General features: G+C 35.6%; 1 protein-coding gene across 1 annotated transcript; it reads right to left on the reverse strand.

The window, feature by feature from the left end:
- Positions 1 to 260: 260 nt before the first annotated feature.
- LOC128241069 (heat shock 70 kDa protein 12A-like) lies at positions 261 to 2,012 on the reverse strand. Its single transcript, XM_052958053.1, has one exon. It carries the CDS (start codon positions 2,010 to 2,012, stop codon positions 261 to 263), a length of 1,752 nt encoding a protein of 583 aa, XP_052814013.1.
- Positions 2,013 to 12,524: the final 10,512 nt, after the last annotated feature.

Consider the following 12,524-nt stretch of genomic DNA (forward strand, 5'->3'; position numbering starts at 1 on the left):
TTAAAGTACTTGTTATGACAAAGTTTTAAATAACAAGATCCGTTAATACATTGAGTTGGATTGCAATCGTCTTGTATTCAGTAAACAATATTGTTAGTGTATATTTTTTCTGAAACCAATAGTTAACATATTATATACATCACTACTTTTTATAACGTCATCCATTCATTCATTCATTCGTTCACAGTCTACACATTTCTCCACATATATTCTTCGTTTTTGTTTCTTATTCTTCTGGCTGATTCTAAACGAGTTTTTTTTCAAAGAAAATCAAGCGTTGCCTGTAATTCTTCGCCCGAGTATTTGTTGTAAGTTTTAACAGTAAACTCAGTTTCTCCCACAATCAGATGATCGTCAATCTCCAGTAAATCGGGCCAACCATTAGGTGGTGGATATTTGACCAATCTCCCAACAAGCTCACATCCCTCCTCTTCCGTGCAATACTTTGGGTCTTCTTTGGTGGAGCGATATAAAGCAGTGATAAATGCTACTTTCTTTGATTCAGCTTGTTCCAGTTTCTTTGACGAAGAGTTTTTGAATTTTTGATTGTAGGTAAGCATTTGTCCTTTCGTTATCAATTTGTCAAATATTTTTTTACAAGAAAGATCTCCGTCCCTAATGCACTTAAAATGTTCTGGATGAAAACCTTCAATGAATGGTTTTGCAGTACGAAATCCGTAAGTAAATCGTGACCTTCTCTGTACAATATTCCTTTCCTCTAGGCCCATCATAACACTGCCCTTTATCACAGCCAATTTTGCATCTTCTACTAACACAAGGTCTATGGTCGGAAATGCTTCTCTAATCTTGTCTCTCAAGTAGTGAGACTCCGCATATCCACCAACCAAAAGAAACGTTTTGAGCTCATCATCTGCACATTCTTGGACAATCGTCTGCAATTTTGCTATAATACACTGTACAGAACCATCGAAAAATTGTTTAATCACTGAAGTGTCGAATGTCATACGACCGCTATCATCATCATATTTTACTTTTGTTTCAAGATTTGAATCTTCAATTGCCTTTTGTAAACTTTTCCCAGATTTTGTCTCGAAACGTTTCATCAGAATAGGATCAAGTCTAATTTTGATGTTCCTTTCGGTGCCTTTAAACGTTTTCTTTCTTTCTTCAAAATCCCTCATCTGCGTGATGAATCGTTCATAACATGTCTTGCGTAAATCATCAACAACATCTCTTCCGAATAAGGATGCCAAGAAACATTCGAACGCAGCGTTGACTTTCGTTCCTCCCGCGTCTTCGCCTGTAGCTCTATATAATTCTTTCAAATGGCCATTTTCAGTAATCTCATGCACGCAAATATCTATTGTCCCTCCGCCTAAATCTGCGACGACGTACTTCTGTCCATCTGCAAATCGATGTCTTGCACCGGAGTCTGTAAGAATAAGTTTCTGTTGACGGCAATACAATGATGCAGCCTCTGGCTCTAGGACCAATCTTATTCGGTCGTGTTGTATTCCGGCTCCTTCGGCGGCTTCTCTCATGAACTGTCGTGCTGAGTCACTCCATATCGCCGGAATTGTAATCATCCATTCAATCGCTTTGCTGACATTTTGCAGATTTTCTATTTTATGATGCTGTTTAATTCTACCCATGACAATATCCTTTAAACCTGACATTGCAAGCTGAAATACTAATTTTGCAGACATCTGCTTTCCTTTTTCGTCTTGTACTTCGATATCTCTTGATAATTTCCGATTTTTGTATAATGCCATTTTAAAATTTCTGAAGAAATAAACAGTTTCTCGTTCGTCATTGTCCATATCGATGTATTCGTCTAACGCCTGACTGCCAAAGGAATGGAAACTCTTGTCCTCGTTTAACAAAACACATGTAGGAACCTTTTCTTCTCTTGGATTGGTGTAAATTGTCAGTTCAGTTTGAGGATCAATCTTTTCCTCAGGAAAAGCCAGTCCGTATCCAGAGTATGTGGTTCCAAAATCCAATGAAACAATGATATTTGGAATAGTTTTACTTGTATTTCTCGAAGCCATTTTGATCGTTGTATTTTCTTTAAAAAAGGCACATTGTAATTCAGCGTTGATCAAAACTAGTAATACGAACCTCTTAAAGTCCGTGCTTCGCGCTTTCTTTTGTTACGAACAATCGTGATCTTAATTTCAATGTCGTGGCATCACCCTGTTAAATTTCATGACCATTGTTTGTCTTTAATGAGAAATTTGCAATCCCTCTTTGATATATTATGGTTGATTGAAATGAAATTGAAACTGGATTGTTGTAAATGTCTTTATTCATGATATCTGTCTGATATTTTATCTACAAAACGATGTCGAATAAAATTCATTAACTGAATTATTGTTCTCAATTCGGTAGATTAAAAAAGACGTTTTGACATCTAAAAAACTACTTACTATAGAAACCTCAACAAAGAGTAGATTTACCGGGTAATATGTAGGAGCATGCTTCATTTAAAAAAAACGTTTACACATTCTTCAAACTTATATAAGGTTGTTAAAACATTGTAGTTTACGATTGTTAATATGTTTCATTTTGTATCGTATATATCGAGAGGTGAATGCGAAAAGGCTCTTAGTGACATTGAATAAAGAAGATGATAGAACCTCTTCGCACGCACCTCTCAATATGTACAAAATTTAAAGGCAATAATTGTCAGATTAAATAGTTGCCAGAGCTCATAAAGGTACATGTTATTGAAAAGACAAAAGAAAATCTATTCCAGAGACACAGTAGAATAACTACCTTAAAATTAGTCAACGAGTATATGGGGCAAATGTTTAATTCAAAATCGAAATTTACATTCACCTATTATAGCAAATCAATGATTTGGAAAATTGACACCGTGGAATGACAAAATAGAATGGTTTAGAATATAGTTTTACGTGCTAGTCTTTGTTAAATATTATTCAATTGTTTCTTTGTTAAAGCATAAGTTTGAAGTACAATTAATCAATATAGTCAAGTCGGAATGCTCAACCACTATGAATATATTACATGTATGCCTTTCATGTTTCCGTATATTTGATAGCTTACCAAATTTTATGAAGAAAGATTTTAAAAGGATTAACTTCAATCGGTATTTAAATGGAAACAAAAATGTGCTACAATAGTATGATCTTTTTTCAGATGCCTCTACACTGTCCAGTCCGAGGAATACTGCTGGTGGCTTCATGTTGAAGAAAGATACTTGCAGTTGTAACCAGAAAACTAACTCAAGTCACTATTGATTCAACATCTTTTTTATTTTGGGAATATCATCCAGCAGCAAAAAATTTTTTTGATAAGAATAATCAGAAACATTTTGAAGCAAAAATATATTCATATTGTCGATTTACCTTTCCATTTTCTTTTCAAACAAAGCATACGAAAATGTATGGTGTGTTTTATATGTTAAGGGATTAAGACACTGTTTCCACGGACAAGAAACAATTATTGGTTTAGCATTCCCTCACTCATAGCTATGAATTAAATAATTCAAACAATGATGCGAGTATTATACTTCAAGATTTATTCATAGTTAACACATTAAAATACTATAATACATATGTTACTAATAATAGTAACATTTTACTATAGAATATCGATTATGGCATAATTGCCTGACGAAGACGAGAACGTGCATACTGACGTCATTGTCACAAAAATAAAAACGGCCGCCGTACACTTGGTAGGCAAACATTTAAACATTATTCAAAACTGTAAAGGGATTAAAATAAAACTATCGGTGCAATAATAGTAAAATTAGTTTTACAAATAATGACACCTTCCGTGTTTTAGTAACGAGCACTACCCGAAACGGTACCGGATGTTTACATTCGGTAAAGGTCATAAAGCAGTGAGACAAGGAAATGTTTTGTTGAAACGTTTTGTTTTTAAAACTTCATTCGCTTAGAAATGTTAATTATTCCAGCAAAATTGCTAGGGTCATTCAAGACATGATTCTTATGAAACTGCTCCTAGGCTTGATCGACCCTAGCTGTGCTCACCTATTGAAATGAACATCACAATCAGCCGATGTAAAACAGGAAATATATGTAGAATGGAAAAATTGCATGCTTGTTCTGAAAATACGTACGAAAAGGTTTGCTATTTTGATTTCCAGTCACTCGATATTTTTCGCAGCTGATGCCGTTCAAACCCATTTCGTTATATCTCTTTTTTCTTCAGACTACATGCTAATTACATATCGTTCATTATTCCACAAAATCATATATTTAAATCCATTTGAAATCAATGACAAATGACAAAACATATGTATTATACAGGATAAGACATGGTTGACCATGGATTTCGGTTGATAAAAGCCCTCGGGCAATTATTCCATCCAAAAGCCATGGTCAACCACGTTTAATCCTATAAAAAAAGCATACTGTATTAGGGTTCGCAACATGTCGAAAACATTTTCTCATGTGTAAGCCTTGCCTGGATAAACAAATTGTACCAAGGAACAATTGCAAGAAAACAGAAACCAAGTAAGCAAAATCGCAAAAGAAGACCATTGAAGCTCTACTGTCAGAGAAGTGACTGCCACATATGCGTCTCTGTTAGGGAAGGAAACATACAAACCTTAAATAAGTGTTAAAATCCACGAACACGCTACTGTAAGTGGGAGGGAGGGGTTGTTTAATGGTACGCCCTAAAGAGATGTTAGCGAAGCCCACTATCATTCCAAATGTCACAGAGGACAACTGTCATGCATGCAAAAAAATAAACGAAATGCTTAAGCATCACATTAATGGAAGTTTACCCTTAACCACTATACTTGACGCGAAGTTCACAAATATATCACAGTTAGGGAAGCGAGGACCACTTACACCCAAACATAACGGAAGGCGAAGTTCACCTACGCGCCACAGTAAAGGAAGCAAAGACCACTTATCCCCAAACATGAGGAAATGCGAAATTCACTCACGCGCCACAGTAAGGGAAGCGAGGACCACTTGACCCCAAACATGACGGAAGGCGAAGTTCACTTACGCGCCACAGTAAGGGAAGCGAGGACCACTTGACCACAAACATGAGGAAAGGCGAAGTTCACCTACGCGCCACAGTAAGGGAAGCGAAGACCACTTATCCCCAAACATGAGAAAAGTTCACTAATGGACAACAGTAAGGGAAGTGAATACAACTATCTCACGCGAAGGCGAAAACAACTTATGCACCACAACAAAAAGGTGGATACAAGTAACGTACCGCGTTTGCATTGGGAATAACAGTTTTTGTTCGTTATATTCAAGAAATGTCAGCAGGTCTTTAGAAGTCTATCAGGCGTATCGGTAATAATAGGAAATAGTTATACTCCATGCTATGTTGGTATGATTTGAAAATATGTTATGTACGCATGTTAAAACTGATAGCTATTGTTGAAAGAAAAATTTAAAACTCATGTAAGGCAAAAGGGTCTGATTAAGAAAAAGATACCCATGATACTTTATACTCAGTTACTGAGTTACTTATATATTTATTAAAATTGTAGTGAGTGTAATGGAGTAACATATATTCCATAACGTAAATAATCATAATCAGTGTTATGTGTTATGGAGTATCGAACCATTAAAATAATGAAATTATAAAGTACATAAAACAAATTTACGGTTTAGATATTAAGTAACTATTGATGAAACACATGGAAACAAAAACAACGCACAGTGCGATTTACAGCCAATCTCCCTATAACAAATATATCAGGAAGTCATCCGCTGTAAGAAATGAACTTTCAAATAGGTCATACAGACATGGCTATCATACGAAACTAGCTAAGTTAACATAGCTCAATTCTCAACCCAAAAGAACTTTCTGTCATTTGAGTCATATAGAGTCAAATCAAAACTCTATTTTACGTAAAATAACGATCATGAACTTCAATCACAAGGGGATTATTAAAGTGTTTTATTAAAGGTTGGTTTTATGCTGCTAACGATCGTTAAGGATTACCCTTTGTCTTGTATTTAAAACAATGGTTTAACATTATTTCACTATTAACAACTAACACGAATGACTGGTTATCAAAAAGAATCGTCTATTGACATACAATACACTGATCTTATTAGGATGACAATGCTATTGTTTATATATGCCCTATTGAAATGAATACTGTCAAACAAAGAACCTGACGAACCCGTTATCCCGCCATTGCGGGATAAAAATGGCTGCGAGTATTCTCCCTTTACACTGTGTATGTACAAGATGCATTAATGTGTACAATACCTTCGCTAGTGTTTAGATAATACTGAAACATTGGCATTTGTGCATACATGCGTAAGATAATCATGTTTATATTATAGCAAATAACAGAGTAGATGGATAACAGAGTCGTTTAACAGAGTAAACGTATAACATAGTTCACCGTATAGCAGGGTTAACAAATAACAGAGTAGACGGAAAACAGAGTCGCTTTACAGAGTTAACGGATAACATGGTAAATGTTTAACAGGGTAAACGTATAACATAGTAAACGGGTAACATGGTAGACGGATAACATGGTAAATGTGTAACAGAGTAAACGTATAACATATTAAACGGATAACAGGGTAAACGGATAACATGGTAAATGTGTAACAGAGTAAACGTATAACATAGTAAACGGATAACAGGGTAAACGGATAACATGGTAAATGTGTAACATAGTAAACGTATAACATAGTAAACGGATAACATGGTAAATGTGTAACAGGATAAACGTATAACAGAGTAAACAGGTAATAGGGTAAACGTGTACAACCGGAAAAGCTATAACAGGGTAAAAATATGAACAGGATAGAAGTATAACTGACTAAACGTGTAACAGGATAAATGAATAACAGGGTAAATGTATAACAGGGTAAAACTATAACAGAGTGAACATATCACAGGGTAAACGAATTACAGGGTAAACGTTTAACAAGGGTAATGTATAACAGGGTAAACAAATAACAGGGTAGACAGATAATTAGATAAACGTATAACATATTAAACGTATAACATATTAAACGTATAACAAAGTAAACGTAGAAAGAATTTAACGTAAAACAGAGCAAACGTATAGCATGGTAAACGTATCACACGTATAAAAGAGTAAACGTATAACATGGTAAACGTATCACACGTATAAAAGAGTAAACGTATAACATGGTAAACGTATCACAGGTTAAAATATATCAGAGTAAACGTATAACAGGTTTAACGTATAACAAAGTAAACTTATAGCAGAGGAAACGTATCACAAACGTATAACAGAGTTAACGTATAACAGGGTAAACGTATCACGGGGTAAACGTTTCACAGGGTATACGCATGAAAGGTTAAATGTTTAACAGAGTAAACGTTAAGCGGATTAAACGCATAACCAGGTAAACCTATAACAGAGTAAATGTATATCAGAGTAAACGTATAACAGAGTAAACGTATGACAGAGTAGACGAATACCAGAGTAAACGGATAACAGGGTAAACGTATAACAGAGTATACGCTTGAAAGGTTAAATGTTTAACAGGGTATACGCATGAAAGGTTAAATGTATAACAGAGTATACGCATGAAAGGTTAAATGTTTAACAGAGTAAACGTTAAGCGAAGTAAACGCATAACCAGGTAAAACTATAACAGAGTAAACGTATAACAGAGTAAACGTATAACAGAGTAAACGTATAACAGAGTAAACGTATAATAGGGTAAACCTATAACAGGGTAAACCTATAACAGAGTAAACGTATAACGGAGTAAACCTATAACAGGGTAAACCTATAACAGAGTAAACGTATAACAGAGTAAACGTATAACAGAGTAAACGTATAACAGGGCAAACGTATAACAGAGTAAACGTATAACAGAGTCAACGGATAACAGGGTAAACGTATAACAGAGTAAACGTATAAAAGAGTAAACGTATAACCTAGTAAACGTATAACAGAGTAAACGTATAACAGAGTCAACGGATAACAGGGTAAACGTATAACAGAGTAAACCTATAAAAGAGTAAACGTATAACAGAGTAAACGCATAACAGAGAAGACGAATACCAGAGTAAACGGATAACAGGGTAAACGTATAACAGAGTAAATCTATAAAAGAGTAAACGTATAAAAAAGAAAACGTATAACAGAGTAAACGTATAACAGAGTCAACGGATAACAGGGTAAACGTTTAACAGAGTAAACCTATAAAAGAGTAAACGTATAACAGAGTAAACGTATAACAGAGAAGACGAATACCAGAGTAAACGGATAACAGGGTAAACGTATAACAGAGTTAAACCGAAAACAGATAAAACGTTTAACAGAGTAAGCGTATAGCAAAATAAACGAATCACACGTATGACAGAGTAAATGTTAAATAGGGTAAACGTATAACAGATTAAACGTATGACGAATATAATAATATTATAATATTATCATATTATTTGTAATATTAAGTTAATTCTTTTTACAAAATATTCACACATACAACAGATATATCTAGATCGTCAGTTAAATGTGTCACTTTAATTTTTAGGTGCTGTTCGTTACGCAGTTTAGATATCATAAAAAAACGTTCGGGACGTTTATTTATGTTGTTGACAACAAAACACATTCTCATTGAATAAACAAAGTATTGTAAACAGTCTCAGCTCAATTGTATTATCATATACAATACATTAAACAAAATAACGTTTTGTTCAGAAGAGAAACACATGATAATTTCATTTAAATGATGATAACTTGATAAATTAGTTGGCCGTTTTACGAAATTAGCACTCAAATTTAACTTTAATGGTACTTTCAAGGATTCTGTTTAAACACTTTATTGAAAAGTCTTAAACGTGTTTAACAATATCTTATCGATATTAAGCAGTTTTGTTAACTTGATTGCGTCCAATTATATGTTTTATGTTACGAGAGAGCTCTTAAGTTTTTGTGTATTTAAAAGTAACGAATTTCCCGACCACTTTTATTACATTTGTACATGCGAAAATATTAGAGGCAACTCAATTTTAAACGTAAATGTATTAAGGACTTAAATTGGGTGACATAATTAAGCTATACACCTACCTCGGTCATATCACGTGATACCACCGACTAGCCAATCACGCATAAAGAATGAATTCTACCCAGTAATCTTTTTTAATGGAAAAATACGAAATAACTGCAAAACTTAAATAAATTGTAAACTATGTGGTACTTCAGTAAATAAGTTTCAATGCATTGTGCATGTCCGTTTTCGACAATTTTTTTTTCGCTATTTTATCATACGGCGACAGCCCCTTTAAGCTTCGCCGCATTTACGTGGTCGTCGCACAAACGAAAATAAACACGTTTATGCGGCGATACTGCAGCAGCGGATCCAGGACTTTTGCAATGGGGGGGGGGAACTTTTTTTGAATGCATTTTTGTAATCATATAATGACATGGAATTAACAGTTGTCTTCACTGTCAATAATTTTTGGCAGCTAAATTGAATTAAAATGATATTATTTACTGAGATAAACCTTTCATAAAACAACAAAGGTATCTAGCCGTTTTAAGGAATCGTACCAGGGTCGACGGTTTAACAGGCAAATCATTAACCCCTCGTCCACCGGAGACACACATAATAATGCTTTAAAATTAGTGCTATATAAAGCTGTACACTACAGTATATTGATTGCACTCAACAATACTGTAGGTACTTTGGATGTCATTGTTATAAATTTAAAGTAACTGAACTAAAAAGGCCGAAATGGAAAGTTTCAAAGCGGCAACGTTTTGAATTTAAACTTTTGTTAAATGCACGTCATGCACATACATATCTTGTTGGCACACAATGACATTATTAAAAGCAATGACGAACATATAATGTGCACATATTAACAGTTTAAAACAACTTATATTTCCTGTGGCGTAGCTACATATAGGTCTTGTAGGCCTGGGGCCTACAACTTTTTAAAAAAATGACAAAATCTAAATATAAACCCAATGATGCAATAACAACTAATTTTAGTTTTAACTAAAGGTTGGTGTTTATTGAAAATACGTACTGTATGTATTGCATGATTTTATTGTAATCATTTTAATATAATTAATTGTGTGTAATGCACATAGAAAAGTCCCCAATCTCAAAAAGAACCTTCGGGCCTACAATATTTTTAGGCTTAGCCACGCCCCTGTATAATTTTCTGGTATATGATATATTCTGAAAACAGTAAACTTACGCGTTTAACTGCAGCCATATTTGTCTACTTTTGACCAGCTGTCTGTGTCAAATGCGGCGCCGAAAATCGTTTTGTATACAGTACTGTATTATCCTCGATAACCAGGTTGTTTATTTGCTCAAACGCTTATATAAAATTTAAATTGTGACAAAACAACTTATTTGTACAGTTAAATCAATATGCCCTATGCGCCCCCCCCCGTAAGACCCTTCACTGGTCACGGGCCTTATGTGCCCCCACCCCGGTAGACCCGTCACTGGGCACGGGCCCTATGTGCCCCCCGGTAGATCCGCCACTGGGCACGGGCCCTATGTGCCCCCCGGTAGATCCGCCACTGGGCACGGGCCCTATGTGCCCCCCGGTAGATCCGCCACTGGGCACGGGCCCTATGTGCCCCCCCCCCTCCGGTATAACCGCCACTGGGCACGGACCCTATGTGCCCCCCCCTCCGGTATATCCACCACTGGGCACGGGCCCTATGTGCCCCCCGGAAGTCCGCCACTGGGCACGAGCCCTATGGGCCCCCGCACTTGAGCAGTATAATTGATGTAATCCGTGCCGGACCAGCGCGTCCACACTCTCAGTGGAAGTATCGAAACAAAATAGGCTCAAATGCATTCTAGCCCCTGGACATGTGTACGTATAGGTGTGAATGCATGGAGCGATACATTCAGCCTTGCATTTACATTGGTCAGGTCAAAGTGGGAGCCGAGTCAAGACGAACGTTTCGCAATAGTTGTGTATTCTGGACTGCAGGTATGTGGTGTGTTTTACATGCACTTTGCTTGCTGCTAATTTTAATGAGTTGTACGAATATCCGGAACTGTTTTTACTGATTTTATTCTGCTATTGTTTGCTTTCAATTGTTGTCAAACGGCAAAAAGCAAAATGTCCACAAGTGTGTTACCTTTATTCATTTATCATGAGATCTCTAAAGAGTTTGTTTAAAGTGTGTGTGTGTGTGTGTGTGTGTGTGTGTGCGTGCGTGCGTGCGTGCGTGCGTGCGTGCGTGTGTGTCAACGAGATGACCGAAGGCCCTAAATGGCACGATGCGACTCGTAGATTATACTAGATCTTACTTCGGTGTTATATCTTTTAAAATGATGCTAGTTAAGTGTTATTCATATGAACTCTTATGTCGACATTTTTGAAAATATTTATTGGTTCAATGTTTCAGCGCCAACGGTAAGAGAAGTGTCGCTCCCTCCAACCGGAAGTGAAACCTTTCCCATAGAGTTGGCTGAAGAGACGCAATAAGAGACACAACATTGGTGGCGCAATGGTCGATACTTAAGGTTGGTTTTTTATATGGAAGAACTGGTTCAACAATAAGTTCAATGGTTCAATAATGGTTCGATTGTTCAGAACTTTGTTAAAGTTATTAAATGTGATTAACTACTTCGTTGCTAACTTTTAACGTGAAGTAGTTGAATGTTCGAGACGACCTGCAATTTGTGTTTGCAAATCCCAGATTTCGCAAACTCGAGTACCCTTTATTAACGCTGTAATCGAATACTGGCCTACATGATTTTGGTGTTTTTGATATGCGAATTGTTTTTGAAAGTTTGTCTAATTGACCCGCCATCTTCGGGCCCCAGCGTTTTTTTTTTGCAGAAAAACACGGGTTTTTTCCACACTCCCGCGGGGTTTTCTTCAGCTTTTTTAAAAGCTGGGGGAAAATCCCAATGGGTTTGAATTTTACAAGATTTAAGTTATTTTAGCCCAAAACAACATCTTATACCAAAAGGAGCATTATGTTTCGACACCGGAAATGAAATAACGTGAAACAAAAAAAAAACAGCTTTTCATTCCTGCGGGATAAAATTCCCAGACATTACCGATAATGCACAATCCATAAAAACGCCTACTTCTGAGCAATTAAATTCTTGTTATGATGTTACTTATCACATGGGTAAGTATTTTGAATTGCATTTTTTCATTAAATAAAACAAAAACAAAACAGAAATTAATTGTTTTTTTATAGTCATTCTAAAATGCCGTCAAGGCGTTTTTTATGATGGTCCAACCATCAGTAAAAAAAGCCTGTACGGCATTTTAGAATGACTACTGAATACAGTAGTCTTTTTTTACAGGAGAAAAAACAACAGTAAAAACCGTTTTGACAATTTATTATTTTAATCGCGTATTTTGCACTTCATTTAAAGCAAAAACAAATGTTTTACATAAATACCTCACTTGTATAATATAACATTCAAGTAAATTATTTCATTGTTATTATTAAAGACCATTTGACTACTTTCGAAACTTATGAAGTAGTGTAATGTAACCTTGGTGCTGTTTTTTTAAATTCTTTTCCTCTTTTTAACCGACTTTAAAAATGCTGCATGGAAGAAAATTATGAGCGACGTTAATGAGTTGTACTG

Source organism: Mya arenaria, chromosome 7 (genome assembly GCF_026914265.1).
Source record: "Mya arenaria isolate MELC-2E11 chromosome 7, ASM2691426v1".
Taxonomy (NCBI): domain Eukaryota; kingdom Metazoa; phylum Mollusca; class Bivalvia; order Myida; family Myidae; genus Mya; species Mya arenaria.